At 45.0% G+C, this 21136-nt stretch overlaps 1 protein-coding gene across 1 annotated transcript in view; it reads left to right on the top strand.

Annotated features, from left to right (window-relative positions):
* The window catches only part of zcchc7 (zinc finger, CCHC domain containing 7), a 48213-nt gene that overhangs the window by 13173 nt on the left and 13904 nt on the right, over positions 1-21136 (top strand). Inside the window, exons 4-7 of the mRNA XM_076090972.1 lie at positions 14136-14188; positions 14380-14517; positions 14750-14920; positions 18021-18056. Of these exons, the coding sequence (XP_075947087.1) occupies positions 14136-14188; positions 14380-14517; positions 14750-14920; positions 18021-18056 (398 nt within the window). The remainder of the gene's footprint in view (positions 1-14135; positions 14189-14379; positions 14518-14749; positions 14921-18020; positions 18057-21136) is intronic.

The raw sequence follows: 21136 nt of genomic DNA on the forward strand, positions 1-21136 counted from the left end.
CGTTCCAGCGCCGCACATCAATGCCGGTACTTTGCGATGCGTTCGCAACACGTGTGCGCTTAACTGCTTGACCTTTCCATCACACCTGCCTTCAATAAAGCACTAATTAGGAGTCCCATTAGAATCGGAGAGCTTGCCAGTTAATAGGCCCCTTAAACACCCAGGATTTAGGCGTTTGCTGGAACACGCTAAAGACTTAAGCGGTCGTCATTGGAGGCAAACGCCAAGTGTTTCTTCTCTGATGGGTGAAAGGACTGTAAAAAAAACATTTTCAACCCATTCTTTACTCGCGCTGTCTGCGCTGAAAATGCTAAAATATATAGGACGTTCGGATGATTATGAATGGCGGTGTACCGTCATGCTTGCTCCCTTTGCTCCATCTCTTTTTAAAAGGCGCACTCACAGCCGCACACGTGCCGAGGCGTAACCGCGTCTGCCACAATTTCATATTTCAGGAAAAGAGCACGCGGTCACTGGCGGAAGTTCACTCGTCGGCACGATCTCCCGAGCACGGGCGAAGGAAGGGTGCCTCTCAATTTCGACATCAGGGCGCATCCGTGCCCACGCTCTACCTTTCTTCCCCCCAGCCCATTCGGCTCCACCCATCCATCCATCCATCCCATCTCTTTACTCCTCCACTCAGCCATCCTCCAATGCAACAAGAACCAAGCTTCGGTTACGTGACTGTTGCTATGCCGGGGCTCGCAGAGTCAGGACTCGTGCTTTAGGCCTTCCTTCGCTAATCCAGCTGGGATCTGTTTGATGGGTCACACAGCTGTACAGTAAACACTCATTCTGCGTGTTCAGACTCTCTGAATGTGTCTAAATGTGACACACGGTGATAATCAGTGGGGTAAATGTCCTCTGTTGGAAAGAAACGGCCCAGCGTTAGTACAACTGTTTGTCCTCGCTCATCTCTGTACCTGCTTCATAACATTATGTGCCTGTAAATAAAGTTTAAGTCTTTTTCGTGCACGTGGCGCGCTTGTGCATCAGCACACCTAGGCCGCCCCTTTATCCGGGAGGGATTATGGTTAAATGGAATGCTGAGATTCTGGCGTCGAGTGGTTGATAAAGCCGGCGGTCGGCGTTTGGAGAGAGAATTAATTATTGAGGATAAAATCAGAGCGGAGGAGATAGTTACCAACTCGTTTGGGGAGTTTAGTCATTGATATTTTCGGCGCAGGCTTCCAGGCAAAAAGCGAGAGTTCATCACGCTGTTAATGTGAGCCTTGTTTTGTGTGTCTGGAGGGAGCGAGTGCAAACCTTTTAAAGGTTTTTGGTCAGGGATCCTCAAATAGACAGGCTCGTTTTATGAGGTCTTTACATCCTGATTTAGCTTCTTTTTTTTAAATGTGATCGGGCTCTCCTGCAGCTCCTGGTCTCCCTCTTATACACTTTATTTCCGTATTTGTTTTTCAAACATCTTTTTCATTACTTTGAACACAATATAATAAACGATTTTTACCTGAATTGCAGTGCAAGGAGCAAAATTGTAATTTCATTTAAATGCAACTGGTTGAAATAATCTCACCGTCTGATCAAAGGCGGGTTTCTGAATTCCTCCGAGTATTGATTTAAAACATTGTCAGCAACAGCAAGTCAAATATATTATCAAAGCTAGATTCTAGAAGCACTTCCCCACCTTTTTAGCGGATTTAACCTTCTGTATGAGCCGAGGATATTTTTTTATCTTGTTCCATGATGGCGTTTCTCTTTAAGAAGTGTCCAAGGATTCCAGCTTTAATGAAGTCATTTGTTCTATAATATGATTGTTTAATAGAAAATCAGCTACTGTACAATAATTAGAATAACCCAAATATGGTGGAAAGATTGGAGAAACATAAGAGGCACATGAGAAAAAACTGTCCTTTGTTAAGAGTGTGAGATTTAAAAAAATGTACAGTAACTGTAACAAACGGCTAAATAGCAGAACTGTATCGGCACTGAATGGTTTCAATACACACAAAACATTTTAGAAATCATTTTTGTTTAGTGCGTAACGTACCACCAATACACCACCTTAAGATGCGTGTCTGTGTTTTTCCATCTTTTTGTCTAAATTCTTAGTATGAAACTGTCACTCAGTGAGACCCACTTTGACCAGAGCAAAGCTCAATGGATATATTACGTTGTCTTGTAGATTTATCAACACTGTGCTTTTTACAACACAAATATTAATAATAATAAATACTACACACCAGACTCTTCACTGTTTTGGGGCCATAAAGTGGAAACAGTCAAAGTAATAAAGGCTGGGAAAGAGTTACATACATTTTTAAATTTGTTTTTGTTCAGAGTCCTCAGCGTCGAAATAATAAGCGCCCCTGATCTTAGAGGACTTTGCGTATCCAGACAGATTTCTGTGCGGCTGTGTGCGCACAGGTGAGCGTGTCTTTTCTCCTCTCGTGAAGTGCAGACCGATCGATGGTAATCGGGTCGAGTGTCTCCGGCCTGGTTCTCTCTCTTTTGTACTGTGGGCCTTTTGTAGGCTGACACAGGGGCCGGAGGAGAAAAAAAGGGGGACGGGGGGAGAGAAAGAAAGGGAAGAAAGATGTGGTGGGGAGACGGAGAGAAAATGGAGGATGTTTGCAAGTCGACGAGCATGACCGACTCTCTCAACCAAATCTCCGGATATTTATTCAGCATTACTCACTAATCTAAAAAAACAAAAAAAGTATTTTTGTTTCCCGTCTTTTCTTTCCAGTCACACTGGAGGGATGAGGTGTGTTTATAGCAAGGGGGATACTGTAGCATGAGGTGCGATAAAACACATTTATTAACAGGCCTCTCGCCTCTTTTCTTACTCACTAATACAAGCACACTCGCAGAGCATCTCTCCATCCCTCCTCCCTCGCCGTTCCGTCTCTTTCACGGGCTTCCATAAAAGCGACGTGCTGTCGAGCTCCAGCGGTATTAGCGGGGAGGCATTAGGCATAAACTCTAAGGTATATTAAAGCAACGGCACTGTTGTTCATATAAACACGGCAATTCAATTTAGCCTGCCCCACGGGGAATGGGATTTCAGCAGCTACCGAGAGCAGCGGGAGGGGAGGGAAGGGAGGGTGGATGAGGTAAGATGAGAAGAGGAAGGGAGCGGAAGAAGGAAGTGGGAATAAAGGAGAGAGGGTGAGGAGAAAAAAAGAGAGTGGTCGAGCAAAGATGCAGGAGATCGGCTAGTTGCCGGAATTCGTTATTGTTGTTGCATTAACTGCAGTGACGTAAGAGGCAGCGGGTTTGTCCGGGTGCACATGAATGTGTATATAAGCGCACACACACACACACACACACCGTGGCAGGCAGAGTGTGTGTTGCACCGTTTGCACGCTTGGACAGAGCGTTCTGTGGGAAACCCTACAGTTATATTATTCAATCCGAATTCAAATGGGCTTGTCAGGAGAGCTCCCGTTTTTATTACCTGTCAGAAAAAAAATAGGGGGGTGGACGGAGCAGAGGGGGAGCAAATTAAACGACAGTAAATAAGACCCCCCATCTCTCTCTCTCTCTCTCTCTCTCTCTCTCTCTCTGCTCTCCCCCCTTTGCCCATTCTGCCACTCCTCCCTGCACTGTATTTAGGAGACACACACACACACACACACACTCTTCCAGATTTTGACAGCGTGTTGTTCAGCTCTACCTGTGGTTAACCTTAACCAGGTTTCATCCGTCAATCAGACGCGGGACCTAATTATTTAGTTCATCACTGAATAGAACCGGGCCGAGAGCTGGGTTTGATATTAAAGGAAAAGTCTGTCAGACATTTATTTAAATAGTTTGATGCACCTTTGACAGCTATCGGCAAGGAATCATGGGAAATTGAGGGAAAGAAATCCAAGGATCTAGAGGGGTTTTCTTAAGGATAAGCTCTGCATGTGGAGTAGAGACACACACACACACACACACACACACACACACACATGCACACACCCCGATCACCCAAAACAGCCTCCTCCCGTCTTGCCCCTTTCAGCCAGGCATAACCTCTGCCATCTGTCCAACCCCCCCCCCCCCCCCCCCAGTCTCTTCCTCCTCCTTCCTTTTCACCCTCCTCCTTTGCTCTTCCTCTTCTTCCTCACCCCCAGCAAGCCCCCCCCCCCCTGTCCATTTAGGGTCTTATTTCCCCACCTTCCCTCTCCGATGGCATTCAGAGAGATGTGGAGAATTCTGTGGTTTCCTTGGGAAACCAAGGCAAGCGGAGACAGTTTCTCGTTACTCCCATAATATCATTAGTCATCGTTAGTCACATAGAGAACTTAACATGTATATGGTATATAGTAACCCCGTCACACGTCTTTAGAGGTCTTACTCTTTGCATACTTTAGTGGGAACATCTAGGGGGTTATTGGGTTTGATATATCCTGTAACACTTAGCTTTGTAACATTTTCACATACTGCCTATCGCCTGGAATAGATGATGCTTCTTGCAACTGTCTTAATTTATGACTTTTTGTGTTGGACTCGAACTGGGGACGTTCCAGTTCATGATGGGAGCGTAGAACCCCTGGCTCACCACGACGGCACATTATTTTCTATATTTTATGTGATTACCAAACAATAATTTAATCTGGAGATTAATAAATAACAGAAGTACCGTTTAGTTTCAGCACTATCATTGTTTTGTTCCCATTCTCTCCCAAATCTCCCACCAACCTCCAACTTTGTCGGGGGAAAAGGACAGCTGGATGCTTTTTATGAACTGTGTTTGAGCGAAGCGATAAAAGAGCCATATTAGGAGCTCCTCCTCTAATCCTCTATTGTTCTTTGTCTGTCCCCTGTCCCGCAGAGGGGCTGCTCTAATTAAAGACTAATAATTGTATTGTTTTAGAAAGCCTACAGAGACAGAGATTCGGCTCTTCAATCATTCACTCTCTCCAACGTACCCTGCCCATCGAGGGCTATCTCTCTGGATGAAGTCTATAACCCACTGTGACTGGCTGTTTCAGGGGTGTGTGTGCGTGCACGCGTGTGTGTGCATGCATGTGTGTGCGACATACAGTAGGAGGAGGAAGGAAAAAGCCAAATCTAAATTAAAACTTTAAAGCACCATTATTTAATTACCCCAAAGGCTGTGGATTTGACGGATTGAAGTGTGTGTGTGTGTGTGTGTGCGTGTGTGTGTGCGTGTGTGCGTGCGTTGTGTTTGCTCATGCAATCGTGTGCTGCTGTCCAGGATTATTTCAGTTTTTCAATTTGTCCTTTCTCCTTAATTTGTGTGTGTGAGTGTGCATGTGCATGGGCGTTCATGTGTATTTGTGCGTGTGGCCACAGTGTAACCCCTTATTGGTTGCCCCCTACCGTAGCCCCCCCTTTCACCTCTACCCTCCACACACACACACACACACACACACACACACACACACACACACACACACGCATGCATGCTGAAGCGCCGGCAGATAAAAAGGCATTATGGTAAATTCCACTTAATGACAAATTTTTAATTTGGGGAACAGGGCCTGGTGAATGGAGCTTAATTACCGGGGCCAAAGATCCCTCGGAAAAATAACCCCCTCGACATGCCCAACCTGCCCGATAATGGAGCGCTCCACAAAATGCCTCAGATTAAACCAACGCCGTTTATCTCCCACCCCCCACCCCGCCCTCCCCCCCTTCTCCTGCTGTATAATAACAAAAATAACAATCATGAAAATTCTATCTGCCTCCTAGCCCCCCATCACCCCACTTCCCCTCTCTCCCACCCTCCCGCCCACTGCCTGGCTCACTCCCGCAGGAGGAAATTCATCAAAATGAAATTGAGGTTGCAACTCACTGGTTTTATTAAAATATATTTGCCCCTCACAGACACTATGTGCTGCCGTGTTTCGCCCCGCAGAAGACAAAAAGGGCACTCTGAATAATTTGGTCAGTTTTATCAGTGTTAGTTTATGTGCTTGCGTACGCGAGTGTGACTTTAACTTACAAATACAAACACTTGTTAACCAGTACGTTGCCCTGCCATAGCACCGTGGAGACCATGGACATATTGAATGAAACAAATGTCCCACCGACGACTGTCTTAACTATATTGTGTTAAAAACTCACAGGGAAAAGGGTTAAACTTTAAATTAGGGTTGCAATCAACATTTATTTTCATTGTTGAACCTACAGATGGTGAAAACTGGCAATTATAATTTCTTAAAACCCAAAGTTATGTCATGAAATTGTACTGAAACTCCAAAAAGATTCAACTTACTGTCACAATGAAAACCAGCAACATGGCAATTTATCATCTTGGATAATATAAGATAACAAATTATATTTTGAAAATATTTTAGTTTCGGGGATCCAGTTGATTACATTCTAAGAGGAGGGTTTGTCTGTAAAAAAAATGTTATGAATCAATGTGGGTTTCACTTATGGTATCGCTATGGAGAGTTGTTGCTTTCAAAGGATAAGGCTGCGTTACGTAAATAACCAAAAAGTCACGACTTCACAGCCCCAAATCAGTTTGTATAATGTCTAGGTTGATTCCAGATTCAAAGCTATTTAACCTGTGACTCAACCTAAAGTCAGAGTCACTGATGTTCTCTGATACCAAGTCATCATTTGATCGATATGACCACGAGCAAAATCCCAAGATTTTGTTCTCCGTAGATTGAAAGTGAGACCGTTTTCATTGTCCTGCGATGTGTCGTCAAACCACCCAAGCATGTTTAAGCGTAATTAGATGGGCCAAATTTCGATTCAGCCTCTTTTTGAAACATTGATGCATGATTGTTGAGACCAGCAGAACTGACTCACGAGTCAGAACGGTGTGTTTCAATAAGAATCACTCTGATTAGCAACAGATTGGCGGAGATAAATTTTGCGTTCACAATAGAAAAGCTAACGGATATTAAAACGACACAATGACTACCTGTGAAACGCGGACATGCACCGGCTCGGTTTTGGATAAGTTAAACATGGATCTGCCGCACACACACACACACACACACACACACACACACACACACACACACACACACACAACCTGACTCACTCACTTTTTTTTTTGGCCTCCTCTGGTCCCTGTTGTTGTGTACCCTGATTGGACCATGTGGTTGCCATGCGGTTGCCAGGCCGCGCCCCTGCTGTGTGGTAATTGGTGTCTGTGGTATTGCCGCGTGGCGACGGTGCTTTGACTGACAGGTTTGGCCACCTGCCCTGCCCCTGGCTGCCAACATGGTGGGGGCGAGGAGGAAGGGAGGAGATGGCACAAGCTGGCGGGGGGGGGGGGCCCTCGGCTTGTCATGCAGGGGATGGATAATCAAAGACGGGCTGCGAGGAAATATGTAATGGCCGAACACGAGGCAACAGGGGACCAGGGTGATGGCATCTGCTTGCGTTTCGCTTTTTCGCCGAAATGCAGTGGTGAAAAATTCTGACCACATCGTCCCTTGACTTATGTCAAGGTTGTGTTCATAAAAGCTTCTTGAACTGTAATTGACTGTAGACTTCCAACATCATGCTGCAGCTTGGACAACTTCATGTTGTGTGACTCATGTTGCATATAGATTTGATTATTCTTGAAAGTAATTTATTAAGAAATTTGTCTCTTTGTCTCTCTGACTTGTGCTGGCCGAGGTTCATTACCAACATAGGTCCTTGTTCCTTTATGTTCTGTGGTGTTATCGTTGACATTCATGTGTTTGATTTGACGCCCTGCTTCTCGTTACGTCAAATCAAATAAAACAAAAAATTAAATTCAGTTTGTCATTTGGTGCCATATGTTGCAAAAACATGTGCAATGTATAGTGGGAACAGGGAAAGAGACCGGCCAGCCGATGTGTTGCATCAGCCTGGTGATCTACCGTCGGTGATGGATGCAATAAAGCAAACATATATGCTTGGGTCGAATTGGAGTCAAAAATGTATCGGTACCAGTTAGGTCCACCCGGGTCAAGTCTTAAATATATGGGTGAGGTTTGGGTCTTCTTTTTTATGGTCTGTGTCAAACTCGAGAAAGACTAATTACATTGGCTGATGGGCTTCAATGCCACTGAGAACTTCTCCAAAACTTTGAATATTCTTGACTAAATATTCAAAAGTTAAAAGGTTTTGAAATAAAGCATCCTTGGATCGTATTTATGAAGAGTTCAACACATAAACTCATCAGTAACATCATGAGATGAGCACAGACAGAACATTTTGTTAAACTAATAAAAACTTTTATAACTTTTGCAGAAAATGTTCTTGAAGGATCGCGCTGCTCATAGTCGGAAGGTTTTTAAGGCCTTTAAAGGGATACGCACCCAGTTTGGAGAAACAGACCTACAACACCGGGACGGGAGCAAAGTGATCTACTGCTGTGGACGGGGTCACCAACACCTTAATAACGGCCAGACTAATAAAAATCAATATGAGTTTAAATGTATGCTATATTTAGAATGTTTTCATCGCTTTACCTTGTTGTCAGACAGCCCTTTTAGATGGGAAACTGAAACCGTTATATCCATCTGTGCTATCTTTAAAGCCAGCAGACTCCACTGACAAAACTTTAACCTAGCAGAGCACGGGAGTTGTTGGTTCTTGGGTGGCCTCAATCGGTTAGTTTGTTTGTGTTATTGTGTGACTTGGGTGAATCTGTACTGAACCTTTAAAACACCAAAGTCACACAAAACAAAAAAACTAACCTTTCAAGGTAGTGGTTGACCAGCAACTCCCGTGTTCTACGAGGTAAAATTACTGTTGTTGTCAAAGGAGTCTTGTTGTTGTCAAAGGAGTCTTGTTGTTGACAAAGGAGTCTTTTGGCTTTAAAGAGAGCAATAGTAGATAGCGGCTTCAGTTCCTTGTCGTTAAGTACTGTCTGACCCGCAGCGTGCAATACACTGACGGAAACACTGAGGACGACTGAGATAGCCTGAAGTCCTGGAGACTGCTGATACTTCTTCATACTCTATACAGCCTGCCTAAAATTGTTTTTAATCCAGCTCAATAAACACAGATAGTAGTTGAATGGAATATCTCCCATTTGTCTGGGACATATGAATCGTGAATGCAGAACATGCGGACCAGCACTAAATTCAGGAAACCCAACCCTGCCCTCGGGCTGCAGTTATAGTAATCCAAGTATTTTCCCGATAAAATATACTTTTTCTTTGTTAAGGAGCAATAGTAAATATACAGAAGAGAAAATAAGACGTAACAACTTATTTGTTGCCTTTTTACAAAAATCGAAATTTGTATTGCTTAAGTTGCATAAAATAATATTTTAAAAACTGAACCCATTCCACCTGGAACTGTCCCAAAAAAAGTAAAATGTACCAAAGTCAGTGTACACCGTCAAGAATTCTAAATGTCATCCTTTTACCTTTTATTATTGTGATCTATAGTGGTTATTTGCATAAAAACACAATTAAAATTCGAAGAAAATAAATAATTGTAATACTTTGTTAGGTCGAAACAAGTATTACGGGGTTAAACAAAGCCTCGTTGCATAGAATTTGCATCAATGATTTTTTTTAAGTAATTGAGTTTCTCGAGGAATGGTGTCAGCCCTGCCCTGCCCCCTGTCTGTCTAACAGAGAGATCACTGGAGACGGGCAAAGAGAGCATGATATGAAGCCAAATTAAATGCGTAGCTTTAATCTATAATAGGCCTGTACAGCTATTGATCTATTCCCAACATGGCAAATATCTACACCCAGTGTCTTATCTTTTTCTTGTTCCCCATATCGTTTCATCTCCACGACCTAATTTCTCCTCGCTGCCCTCCACCGTCATTCCCACAAACACTCCAGTCCTCCTCTACCTGGACGCTCTTTTACCGGTGGGCTTGAAATTCAGCCGGCTCTTCTTTTGTCGTCTCGTAATGTGCTCTGTGGCCCATACCCATGCATTGTCACCCTCCTCTCCTCCCGAACCCCTCCCTCTCTTCCTCTCACTGTTCTTGTTCATCTCACTTGTCCTCCTGCTCTCTTTGCCGTTGTGTTTTACACCCCTCGGCCAGACCTTTCTGTCGCACAAAAGAGCGTCGGAAAAGCTACGGGTCTGTGCGCGCGTCTGACTTAGCGAACCTCTCGGTGTGTTTAACCTCGCAGAGGGCAAGGCTGTAGGGCAAGGTTGATGTCACAAAGGAAGCACTTTTTTCCGCACACACACACACACACTGACACACACAAACAGGGCCTGCACACTCCCGCCCACCCTCACCATTGTCATGTATAGTGTTGCTAATCCGGCCCTGTCGCTTCAGTATCAAACATAACCTCCATATGGGGGGGGGGGGGGGGGCAAGGCCTCTCTTTCACTCCCGTTTTGTGTGTGTGTGTTTGTGTGCGTGCGTGTACCAGTTGGTGTGTTAATGGGCCCGGTCAACAGCGTAGTACAATGGGCTGGCTGGCTTGGGTTGCCTGTTTAAGTGTTGGGACAGGGAAAGAGGGATAGGGGCGAGGCAGGCCGGTCCGAGGCTTTGATGTTTGCCTGGACAGAGGGGTGAACAGCTTGTAGATGACACCCACACACACATTGTAGGAAACTGGTTAATGGTTACAGTTGAGGGTGGTTGTCAGGAGAGACAACCGCATTGAAAGGCCAGGGTCTGTGTCTTGACGTTCTCAGTTTCGTTTCTGGGTTATCAGTCCCTGCAAGGACCTCGTCCCAAGAGAAGTATGCAGCTCTCGGTCCCCTTATATTCCCTTACTGTGTTTGTGTGTGTGTGTGTGTGTGTGTGTGTCACCACTGGAGAGCCGAGTGTTCATGGTTCATTAGCCACACGTACACTTCTGTTCTCACTGGTGGAAGGGACAGATTCAAATCGTTCGTGCACACACACACACACACACACACAGTTTCATGGTTTTGTTCTGTTCTGCCGGCTCTGATGAACTGGCACGCAGCCTCCTCCTCATCTTCTAGTAATCAGGGTACCTATGAGACAGACAGGTAGCATCTGTCGCCCTTCTCTCCCCCGATCCTTCCCTCCCTCTGTTCCCCTGTCTCCCCCTCTTCCATGGCATTGTGTCGATCCCCCCCCCACGACAGCGACGGAGTGATGTGATAATGTTCGAGTTGTCCCGGAGAATAAAAATCTGTGGAAATGGGATGCAAGGGAACTTTCCCCCCCAAAAAAATGTCTCTCCTGTGATCGTTGTATTGAATGCGTGTGGAGGTGTTTCAAGACTCTGACATCCTTGTTTTCCTTCAGACCCCTCCGTGCATTTCTCTTTCTTTTACGATCGTGGGACTGTTAAGACGGCTTCCGCATTAGATCAGTTGATATTGAACAGTTGCAGCCGACATGGCGGAGGCCTCTCTCTCTCTCTCTCGGGTCCGTTCAGCTGCTCGGTGAAGCCGCTGCCATCTGCTTATTCGGCTCCAGACTCCTTCAGATCAGTTTGGGCCACGATAAAAACGAGCAGCTCTGGTGGTTTTGATTTTGAGCAGGGCCTCAAGGTTGATTAGCATATTTTCACCCAGTGTACAGACAACAGTCCCCCCCCACCCACCCTTTCCTCTTCCCCCCCACCCATATGTTTGATTCCTCGGCCGTGACAAAGAGCTTCAACCTTTATCCATGTGTGTTGGTGAGATGGGGGGCCCTTAGATTAAGGGAAAGCTTCCTGCTCTTTATTTGGGAGTCCCCCCGGGAGACGCTTTGGGAATGACTTTCGTCGAGTCACTAACGCCTACTCACACACACACACGCTCAGACGCACTTCTACACACACATACACACCTTTCACCCCCTGCCTTTTCTTCAAGCTGCCCATTGACTGGGAGCTGGTTGTCGTGTAACACAGAGTACTTTCACAAGCGCGCGCGCGCACACACACACCACACACACACACACACGTCACACAGAGGCCCCCAGTCTGTTCACAGTAGGTGAGCTCTGCAGAGGTTCCCCGTTCATGTCTCTGTAACAAACTAACCAAAACTAACGTAACTAGAGCAACACTGTCAGAAACAACACACGTGAATATAAAACAGCATCCCCGCTACGAGATGGACAACACGCAGTCATTTTTCAAGCAAAAAGGCCAAACACACGTGCCTGTTCCAGCTTCTCCTGTGTGCCGATTTGCTGCTTTTTTTCTGTTTTATATGATCGTAAATTTAAAGTGTTTGTCATTTTAAGATGTCACTTTGGGCTGTGAAACTGCGGTCGACATTTTTCATTATTTTGATATTTGCAGACAAGACAACTATAATCAGGAAGTCAGGATGAAAATAACCATAAGACCACTTAAATGCTTTTATTTTCTGATGATGCTTCCCTGTTGCCCCTCTTTCAAATGTTTGAGGGCACTTAAACTACAGCTTCTTTTGTTTTTTGAAACTGCTTTTATCTTGTCGCTGTTTGGTTTGAAGTTGGTCACTACACACTGCTTTGCAGTTAAAAAATATTGAATCGACTGACTTTGTCACCACCCAGTCCTTTCGAGAGCCGGGAGTAAAATGTGACAAATCTTAAAGTTGTAACTCACCTTAAAGTAAAATAGTCTGAGATAGTTCCTAATTGGACCAAATTCAAAATTAGTGTCACATGATGGCCTCATCAATTCAGGTGTTGGCGGACTGTTTTAAACCTTTGTAGATACTGATGTTTTTTCTTTGGGAAAATACTTGGTTCCTAAAAACAGGGTGTGTGTGTGTGTGTGTGTGTGTGTGTGTGTGTGTGTGTGTGTGTGTGTGTGTGTGTGTGTGTGTGTGTGTGTGTGTGTGTGTGTGTGTGTGTGTGTGTGTGTGTGTGTGTGTGTGTGTGTGTGTGTGTGTGTGTGGTGCGCGCGCGCATTTCAGCAAGCTGTGAAAAACTGCTTTGGTTCAAGCTAGTCACCATTTAACTGATATATATTGGCTTCCATCAGCCCAAACGAATCAACTCAAAGCTCAAATTGATGTTAAAATCATCTGAATTGCAGTCGCACTCTTTTGCTTTGATGAGGAAGACGTCGAGTCTGCATGCGCGTGTGTGTGTGTTTTTTTTTTGTAGGTGAAGGTCGTTGCAGAAAGAAGCCCCATCCAAACAGCAGCCATTTTAATTTGTTTGAAGGGGGAAGAGAAGTGATAACCTCCCTCTGCAGCCGCACACCGCACACCCGGGGAGGAGAGAGAGGGATGGGGGGGGTAAGGAGAGAGAGAGAGAGAGAGAGAGAGAGAGAGAGAGAGAGAGAGAGAGAGAGAGAGAGAGAGAGAGAGAGAGAGAGAGAGAGAGAGAGAGAGAGAGAGAGAGAGAGAGAGAGAGAGAGAGAGAGAGAGAGAGAGAGAGAGAGAGAGAGAGAGAGAGAGAGAGAGAGAGAGAGAGAGAGAGAGAGAGAGAGAGAGAGAGATATTGCGATAAGGTGCCGGATAGAGAGAGTCAGAAAAAAGAGAGAGGTGGAAAGGAGACTGTAATATGTGTGTGTGGCTCAAGGCTGCATGTTTGTCCAAAGGCTAAAGACTGTCAACCAGCTCGTCGCTGGGGTCGACGAGCGGGGCGCGAGTCGTTACTATCAGCACGTAATTTAATGCCAAGTACACGCGCCCGTGTGTGTTTTTCCATGCGTGTTTGTGTTGCGATTTCTGGATGTCAGTTACAGTTCTGTGGGCCTGAGGAGAGTGCAGCGGCGTCCCTCAGGGCGCTGTTAGTGCCACTCGTACAGATGTGCTGGGCTGCCACTGTGTCAGTTTCTCTGCGTGTGTGTGTGTCTGTCCTTCTCTTACAGGAAGCTGAAGTTGCTCCTCAGGGTTTAGAGTTCTTATTAGGGTTGGATATTGTCTTGAATTCATCAGCCTTGGTTCTTATTGAATCCTGGTTCCAATTCTTGTCATATCGTTTGAGCAAGAAAAGAATGGTTGAAGGCCAAAAGACACATTTTATTTTAGGCTGCAATAAATTTGTGACAAATCCTTGTTTCTTGGGAATTGTGAATGAAACCTAACTACAATCTCTCTTTAAATCTTCCATTTTTTAATTTATTGTATGGTATTTTTGTGCTGTTGATAGACATCATCAATTAGGTTAAAGATTTTCTTTTCAGGAAAGCTGCGTTTTTTCCAAACATAAAAACTACAGAACAAACGCAGTAATGTTTGCTTTAAAGACAGCGATTAAAATGACACACGAGGTGAATTAAAGTAATAAACTTTATTTAAAATGCGCGGTTGAAAATAAGATTCTTAACTTCATCAATTCAATTTTCAGTATTTTAAAATACATGTTTCTGTCCTGCCAGATGATGATGAAGAAGAAGAAAGTGGCTGGTTGGTTTCTGCCAAGGACAAAGAGGTTGGTGGACATTATTAGCTTTTCAGTATGTGATGCGTATCTTGACATTCAGCCACTCTTGTCTTCTGAGGTCTTTTTCTACAAAATAGTTTGTGCTTGTGGTCTAAAAGGCAGCGGTTTTCTGTAAATAAAAACCTGATGGGCACAAAACAATAAATGTGTAAATGATGCATCAACTGCGTGTGTTTCAGGCACGGATCTACAACAGAGACAAGGGTGTGAGGATGACGGCGCAGCGGATGTCAAACAGATACTACACCAACAAGAACGTCCAGTGTAGAAACTGCAACAAGAACGGACATCTCTCCAAGAACTGCCCCGAGTCCAAAGTCAGTTCCACTCATTGCACAGCAGCATGTACAGCTTATACACACTGACGAGTACAAGTACGTAAAACTACTAACTGTGGTGTGTGTGTGTGTGTGTGTGTGTGTGTGTGTGTGTGTGTGTGTGTGTGTGTGTGTGTGTGTGTGTGTGTGTGTGTGTGTGTGTGTGTGTGTGTGTGTGTGTGTGTGTGTGTGTGTGTGTGTGTGTGTGTGTGTGTGTGTGTGTGTGGTGCAGAAGTTAGCACCCTGCTTTCTTTGTGGCAATCCAGGCCACATGGCCGTTGGTTGTCCCAATAAGCACTGCAACAACTGCGGCCTGCCGGGACACCTCTACAATTCCTGCAGCGAGCAACGGTACTGGTACAAGCGGTGCGAGCGCTGCGGCATAAAGGGTCACTACTACGACGTGAGTATGGCATTCGTTTTTTTTAGTTCGGAATCAGAAGGCTCTGCACATTTGAGCTCTGATGCTGGGCGATAAGGCCAGTTCAACCCCAACGTTAGTCATATGGTCTATTTCAGAGGTTCTCAAACTTTTTGGGGCTAAGGAACCCTTACAGGGGAGAAGATTTTCCGAGGACCCCTCATTATTGCAATACCACCTAAGCTTATGCTTACTGCAATCTGTACTCTCAGATGCCATTGGAACTATTTCTATCCTAAAACTTTTCCACCTAAATACTTACTAAAATACAAAATTCTATTTAAATCAGGTTAACACAGGCGGCAACCTCCGGTTCTGAAAAGTGAAGCCAATGCAGAAGTGTCTTAAACTTGCATTCTTTCTACTGGCCATCAGGGGGCGACTCCTCCGGTTGCAAAAAGAAGTCTGATCATATACTGTAGAAGTCTATGAGAAAATGACTCTACTTCTCACTTGATTTATTCCCTCAGTAAACATTGTAAACATGAGTTTATGCTCTCAATCTCTAGTTTCAATGATGTCTCTTTACCCTGGCCCTTCATGGCTTCGTTCGCTAGCACCTGAGTCCTGACACCTGAGTCATGACGCATTCTCGCCGTTCTCAATAAGAACAAACTCAATATAACTGTCGTATTGTCTTCTCAATTTAGCTAGTTTGGGCGTTTAGCGGCACTTGGCGATGCGGACTGACTCAAATATTTCTCCATGCTCACCAGCTAGCGAGCAGGCTAATTAGCCAAGCTAAGCCAGCGGCAGGACCGGTTTGTTGCACCCTGAGTCAAGTGGCTGATTCATGACGGAGTGATGTGATGTGTCACAGGCCTGTAGTTTTTATTGGCCCAAAGCTAACGTGGGCGGGATTAATGGACAATACTGTATATGCTTGTTTTATAGGCACGAAGCGTCCCCATCCGTAGATGTGCACTTTTAAATGATACAGCACATTTTTATTATTTTAAAGCAAATTATTTCTCGAACCCCCTGTCATAGTGCTACTGACTCCACTTTGAGAATCACGCGGTCTATTTGACGTAAGGGAAATCCAACACATCATAATAAGGCTAAAAAAAACCTTTACAAGAGTAATGTAAAGAGTAACACAGAATCAAGAAATGAAGACATGCTGTTTCTAGTAAAAAGGAAAGATTTCAGGAGCAAGAACGCATGAAATCAATGTCATGCTACTGAATGAGCGAGGACAGCTAAACAGCCACAGATATAGTGTGTGTGTGTGTGTGTGCGTGTGCGTGTGTGTGTGTGTGTGTGTGTGTATTTTGGGCTTCGGCTTGTAGTAAGAACAGGTAGCGCTGAATGTAAACTTCACAAAGCATCAATCGCCTTTACAACAGAAGTATACGGTATGTACTTTCATTTCCTCTCCATTTTCTCTCTTGGTGATATTTGAGTGACCAGGGGTCAGCACACGCCGCTGTTCACATTAATTGATACACTTCAGCAATTACAGCTTAGTTATGTCTCCGCCATGCTGCATATTCCGTGTGTGTGTGCGTGTGCGTGTGCGTGCGTGCGCACACTCAGGTGTGTGTGTGTGCACGTTGGCAGTGAAGGGTGAATCTAATGACCATCAATGACAATTATCCCACTGCAACGTTCATTACCTTGCCCATTTACACTAATGCCATAGAATGGAAAACCCTGTGTGCATGTAAGAGCTTGCCTGTCTCCCCTCCTCACTCTCTCCCCCCCTCTTTTTCTCTCTCTCTCTCTCTCTCTCTCTCTCTCTCTCTCGCTCTCTGCCAGTCAGTCATGTACTGTGCTCTGTGTGATGGATGAGTAACCAGGTGAACACCAGAGGGAGAGGGGAGACCAGGACACACACCGCACATTTTCTCTTTTTCTCCCTCTCTCTCCCCCATTCTTTTCTCCGTATATTCACGCTCATCTCGCTCTTCCTCTCCTCCTCTTTTGCTTATCGTTTTCAACAGCAAACAGACGCGCAAAGTTGCATGTCCTCGTAATTACCCTTTTCTTGGAACGCATAACTTTTTTTTTCTCACACAAATGATACTGTATGTGTTAGTGTGTGTGTTTGAGAGAGAAAAGAGAGTCAGGTCTCTGTCCCCTGGGCCTTTCTGTGTCTCTCATTAAAGACAGACGGTTGACGGAGCGCGAGTGTGTCGCTCGCCTCGCCTGTCGCCCTCGACAACAACACGCTACCCCGGCGGTCTGGAGGGAGAGAGCAAGCGGAGGGGAAGTTGGTGTGGTGTGGTGGTGGGGGGGTTGAAGAAAAAGAAAGCTAGATGAGAGGTGGAGGAGTATTCAGCTATCAAAATTCATATTTGCCCATCTCTGTATTCAAATCCAAACTGCTCAGATTAAGCCAGAATAGAAGTGCCCAGCGTTGTTTACTGGGCTTAAAAAGACGACATGTTCGGCCAAATGGTCACTTTTTAAATTTGATAATAACCTGTTTATTGTATGCAAGGGAAAACTAAACATCCCGCACAGGACAGGCATGAAATCTTCCTCTCCTTCTGTCTCTCTGTCTCTCTGTCTCTCTCTCTCTCTCTCGCTCTCTCTCTCGCTCTCTCGCGCTCTCTCTCTCAGTAGGTGTGTAAGTAGATAAATCTCGTTGCCCGCGGCAACTGCGGCATTTTCAATTTCCCAGTGGGAAGCGGCGGCGGTTGGGAAAGGATGTCGGAATGCTTAAGGAACAGCGTGGCGAAGCCCCGGAGATAATGCTTTAGCCACAGCGGGACAAAAACAACTGACTGACGGTCTGAGTGACTGACTGACTTTAGAGAGAGACACACAGAAGGGAAATCTGTTAGATAAAGGGTTAGTGGGAGACAGAGGGAGAGGCCAACAAACGGTACCAAGGCCTGCTTTTCAGTTTGCCTTTGGCCCTCTCTCTGTTCGTCAGCATCTGCCCAAATGCCATTAAATGTTTCCTATTTATCGTGTCTTTAATATCCAATGCGCATCGCTGACAACTAAGAGTTGCACAAACATGCTGCAGGTTGCTTTTAGACATTTTCATTCCCCTCTTTTTAAATATCTGTTCTTGGTACTTTCATGTATGTGTGACGACCATATCAAGTGTTTTATTCTCTCTCCTCAGGCCTGTCCGGAGATCTGGAGACAGTATCACGTCACAGTGAGTATCCAACCACAAAACCACCACCATCAGCAAACTCCACTCTAGCGCTGTTCACGCTTTTCACCCGGGCGCTTTCACACTTCATCTTTTCATCAGGGGGGCTTGGTCAGAGGATAGGGTGCAACGTTTCTGGTCTCTCTCAAACCTTTCGGGAGTAAAAAAACAACAAAAAGCCTTGTATTTCAGTATTTGGACAATCGTTAACAGTGGACAGAGATGTAACGGGTGGCAGAGGTTTTAAAACATCTCTTAAAACAATATACAGTAAATATATTACATATTCGTTGTTTGGTAACTTTAATATGTCAAATCTTTTTAGGTATGCATTAACATGGGCAGATTTAATAAATATGGAACCCTCCACTATTAGGCTACCCCATCAGTATCTCATTATATATGCACAGCAACTGATGCACATGCATTCAACACTGTGAAGTTTACTCTTCGCTATGTCAAAGTTTACTTGTTTTCAGTATGTAGAGTTTGTACACAACCTGTGTCAAATTTATCCAAATCCCAGCGGACGTAGTAGTTCTGAGTCCCAATTAAAAGCAGAGGAATGTAAAAGAACAAGGTGGTGGGGGGGGGGGGGGGGACTAAGCCAGCAGCAAGCTCACCCTGCCCCACTTCCACTTCCTAAATCTTTTTCATGCAGAACCTGCCTCATCAGAATAGAAAGATTTTAAATCTCACAGAATGTGCCTCAACCAAAAAGGATGTCCAACGATATTTGCGAGGGAGACTTTGTATTAATTCACTCAATGTTTAAATAAAGAAAATATGGTCCATTTGCACAAAAAGCAAAGAGAAACAGAAATAACAGCGTGAGTTGATAAAGGCAAACCAAACTGCCTCCTAGTATCCCTCAATGTCTACATCCTTTGTATTCACGCGTATGGCTGTTTAAACATAAAAGAAGAAGCTACACGAAAGAAAGTATTGTTCATGAGCTTTGCGAAAGGCAAAGGTGTCGCACGATCACTCAAAATCAATAATTCGGTTGCGATTGGTATTGACGTTGCCCTGTAGCACCCGAGTGAACCATGGCGGGAATAAACATCTCATAAGATTAAGGAAGCGCCCTGAGTGATGGGAACCTTTACCTCTTTTAACTTTTTTTAACTGTGTGTGTGTGTGTGTGTGTGTGTGTGTGTGTGTGTGTGTGTGTGTGTGTGTGTGTGTGTGTGTGTGTGTGTGTGTGTGTGTGTGTGTGTGTGTGTGTGTGTGTGTGTGTGTGTGTGTAAGAGAGCACAAACAATGTGTCAAAGAGTAGAAAACTGTGACAGTCACATGGGCCATATGTCAGCGGGGAGGCTTTTTGCTCATTTGTGTGTGTGTGCGTTTATCCAAATTCTGAACAGATAACGTGTGTGTGTGTGTGTGTGCGTGCATCTGAGCGAGGAGGTGATATAGACCTCAGCCTAAGAGAAAAGAGCAGCTTGTTTGTCAATTAAAAGACGTGATAAAGCATGAAATGGGCTGCCAACGCCACTCGGGACGAGCGAGGGAGGGAGTGAGAGAGAGAGGAGGAGAAGAAGTGTGTGTTTGCATATATCTTGGCGTGCACTTTGTGTGTGTGTGTCTGTGTGTGTGTTGGGGGAGGTCTGTCACTCTCCTCTATGGAGATTAATTAGCAGGGGCTGTCTAATGAAAAGGCAGCATCGTTAGCGCTGGATAGCACGGCGGGAGGGAGGAGGAGGGTGAGGAGGGAGGGAGGGAGGAGGAAACGGGACAGAGAAGTTCCAGGGGAGATGCTGGCAGAGAGGATGGGAGTTAGGTTTAACACTGGTGGGATGTTATATGTGTTATTGTCAAGGTTTTAGACGAGAGGAAAAGACTGGCAATGAAAAAGAAGCGCCGGTAAAGAATTATCCAGTGGCCTCACGAGATCATGAAACCACTTCTTCTTTTTTTTGTTCGTGTGTGTTTGCGTGTGACGGCGTGCTTTAACGGGTGGAGGATTGTGACCCAGGTCTAATTGAAGTATTTAAACCATTTAAGCACTGGGAACAGAAGGTCGTTACAGATCCAAACCGGCCTGGTGGGGGCTTTAGGGGCTCGCGCAGACACAAACAAACAAACACACGCGCATACACAGGGCTCCTTCTGTTTAAGACAGCCTCATTTTATTCATGATGCTGCTTATGACCCTGAACTCCCCAATGTGAGAAGGTGTGTGTGTGTGTGTGAGTGTGTGTATGTTTGTGTGTGTGTTTGCTTTGGGAGATGTGACTCTGTCACCTTCCGCTGGGCTCAGCCAGGTGTGAAAAGGCATTCTGTCAGACCTCCCTGCTACTGGGTCCATTTATCCTCCGTGTGTGTGTGTGTGTGTGTGTGTGTGTGTGTGTGTGTGTGTGTGTGTGTGTGCGTGTGCGCGCGCGCGCATTCGCGTACGCCAGGTCCGTTTATCTTCCCTGAGTGTATGTGTTGTCTGCCTGCACCTGGCCCTCAACTAACAAACTCCTCCAAACCACACAGTATAGACCACAAAGCCCCGGGGTATTTACTGAGAAAGTAAGATACTGACACACATGGACACACACAAATACCCCCACACACACTTCTTACTAATATTTCTATATATATATATATATACTGTATATATATATATATATATATAGAGTGAGAGAGGGAAGTATCCACTACATTTTCATCTTGTCTGTGACGTAATGGTTTTGAAGACATTTCTTACAGTACAGTTTAGAGTAATATTTACAAGAAAAGATTTGCCTGGAGGAAGTCCAGCAGCTCAGTCTCTCTTTCTCTTTCACTCAGACGCCTACAGACACCCTGGTTTGACCTTTTCTTCCGCCCACAGCTTCACAGCGGGGTCCCTCCCTCCATCTTTGCGTTTTTCTTACCTTTCTCACCAAGTATCATAATATCGTTTACGCCAAAACATGATCTTCATGCATTCTAGCAGTTATTTTTGTTTAGTGGGTGAAAATGTGTTTCCATGATACGTGTTTCGGCCAGCCAACATCATCGCCTTATGCTGTTAGCGCTTTCCTTCATCTCCCAGAATGCCTTCCAACGAGCCCAAAACCATCATGCCTCTTCTGCTTTGGATTGCTGCT

The sequence above is a fragment of the Anarhichas minor genome, unplaced genomic scaffold, assembly GCF_050575085.1.
Source record: "Anarhichas minor isolate MPS153535 unplaced genomic scaffold, ASM5057508v1 ptg000014l, whole genome shotgun sequence".
In the NCBI taxonomy this organism is placed as follows: Eukaryota; Metazoa; Chordata; class Actinopteri; order Perciformes; family Anarhichadidae; genus Anarhichas; species Anarhichas minor.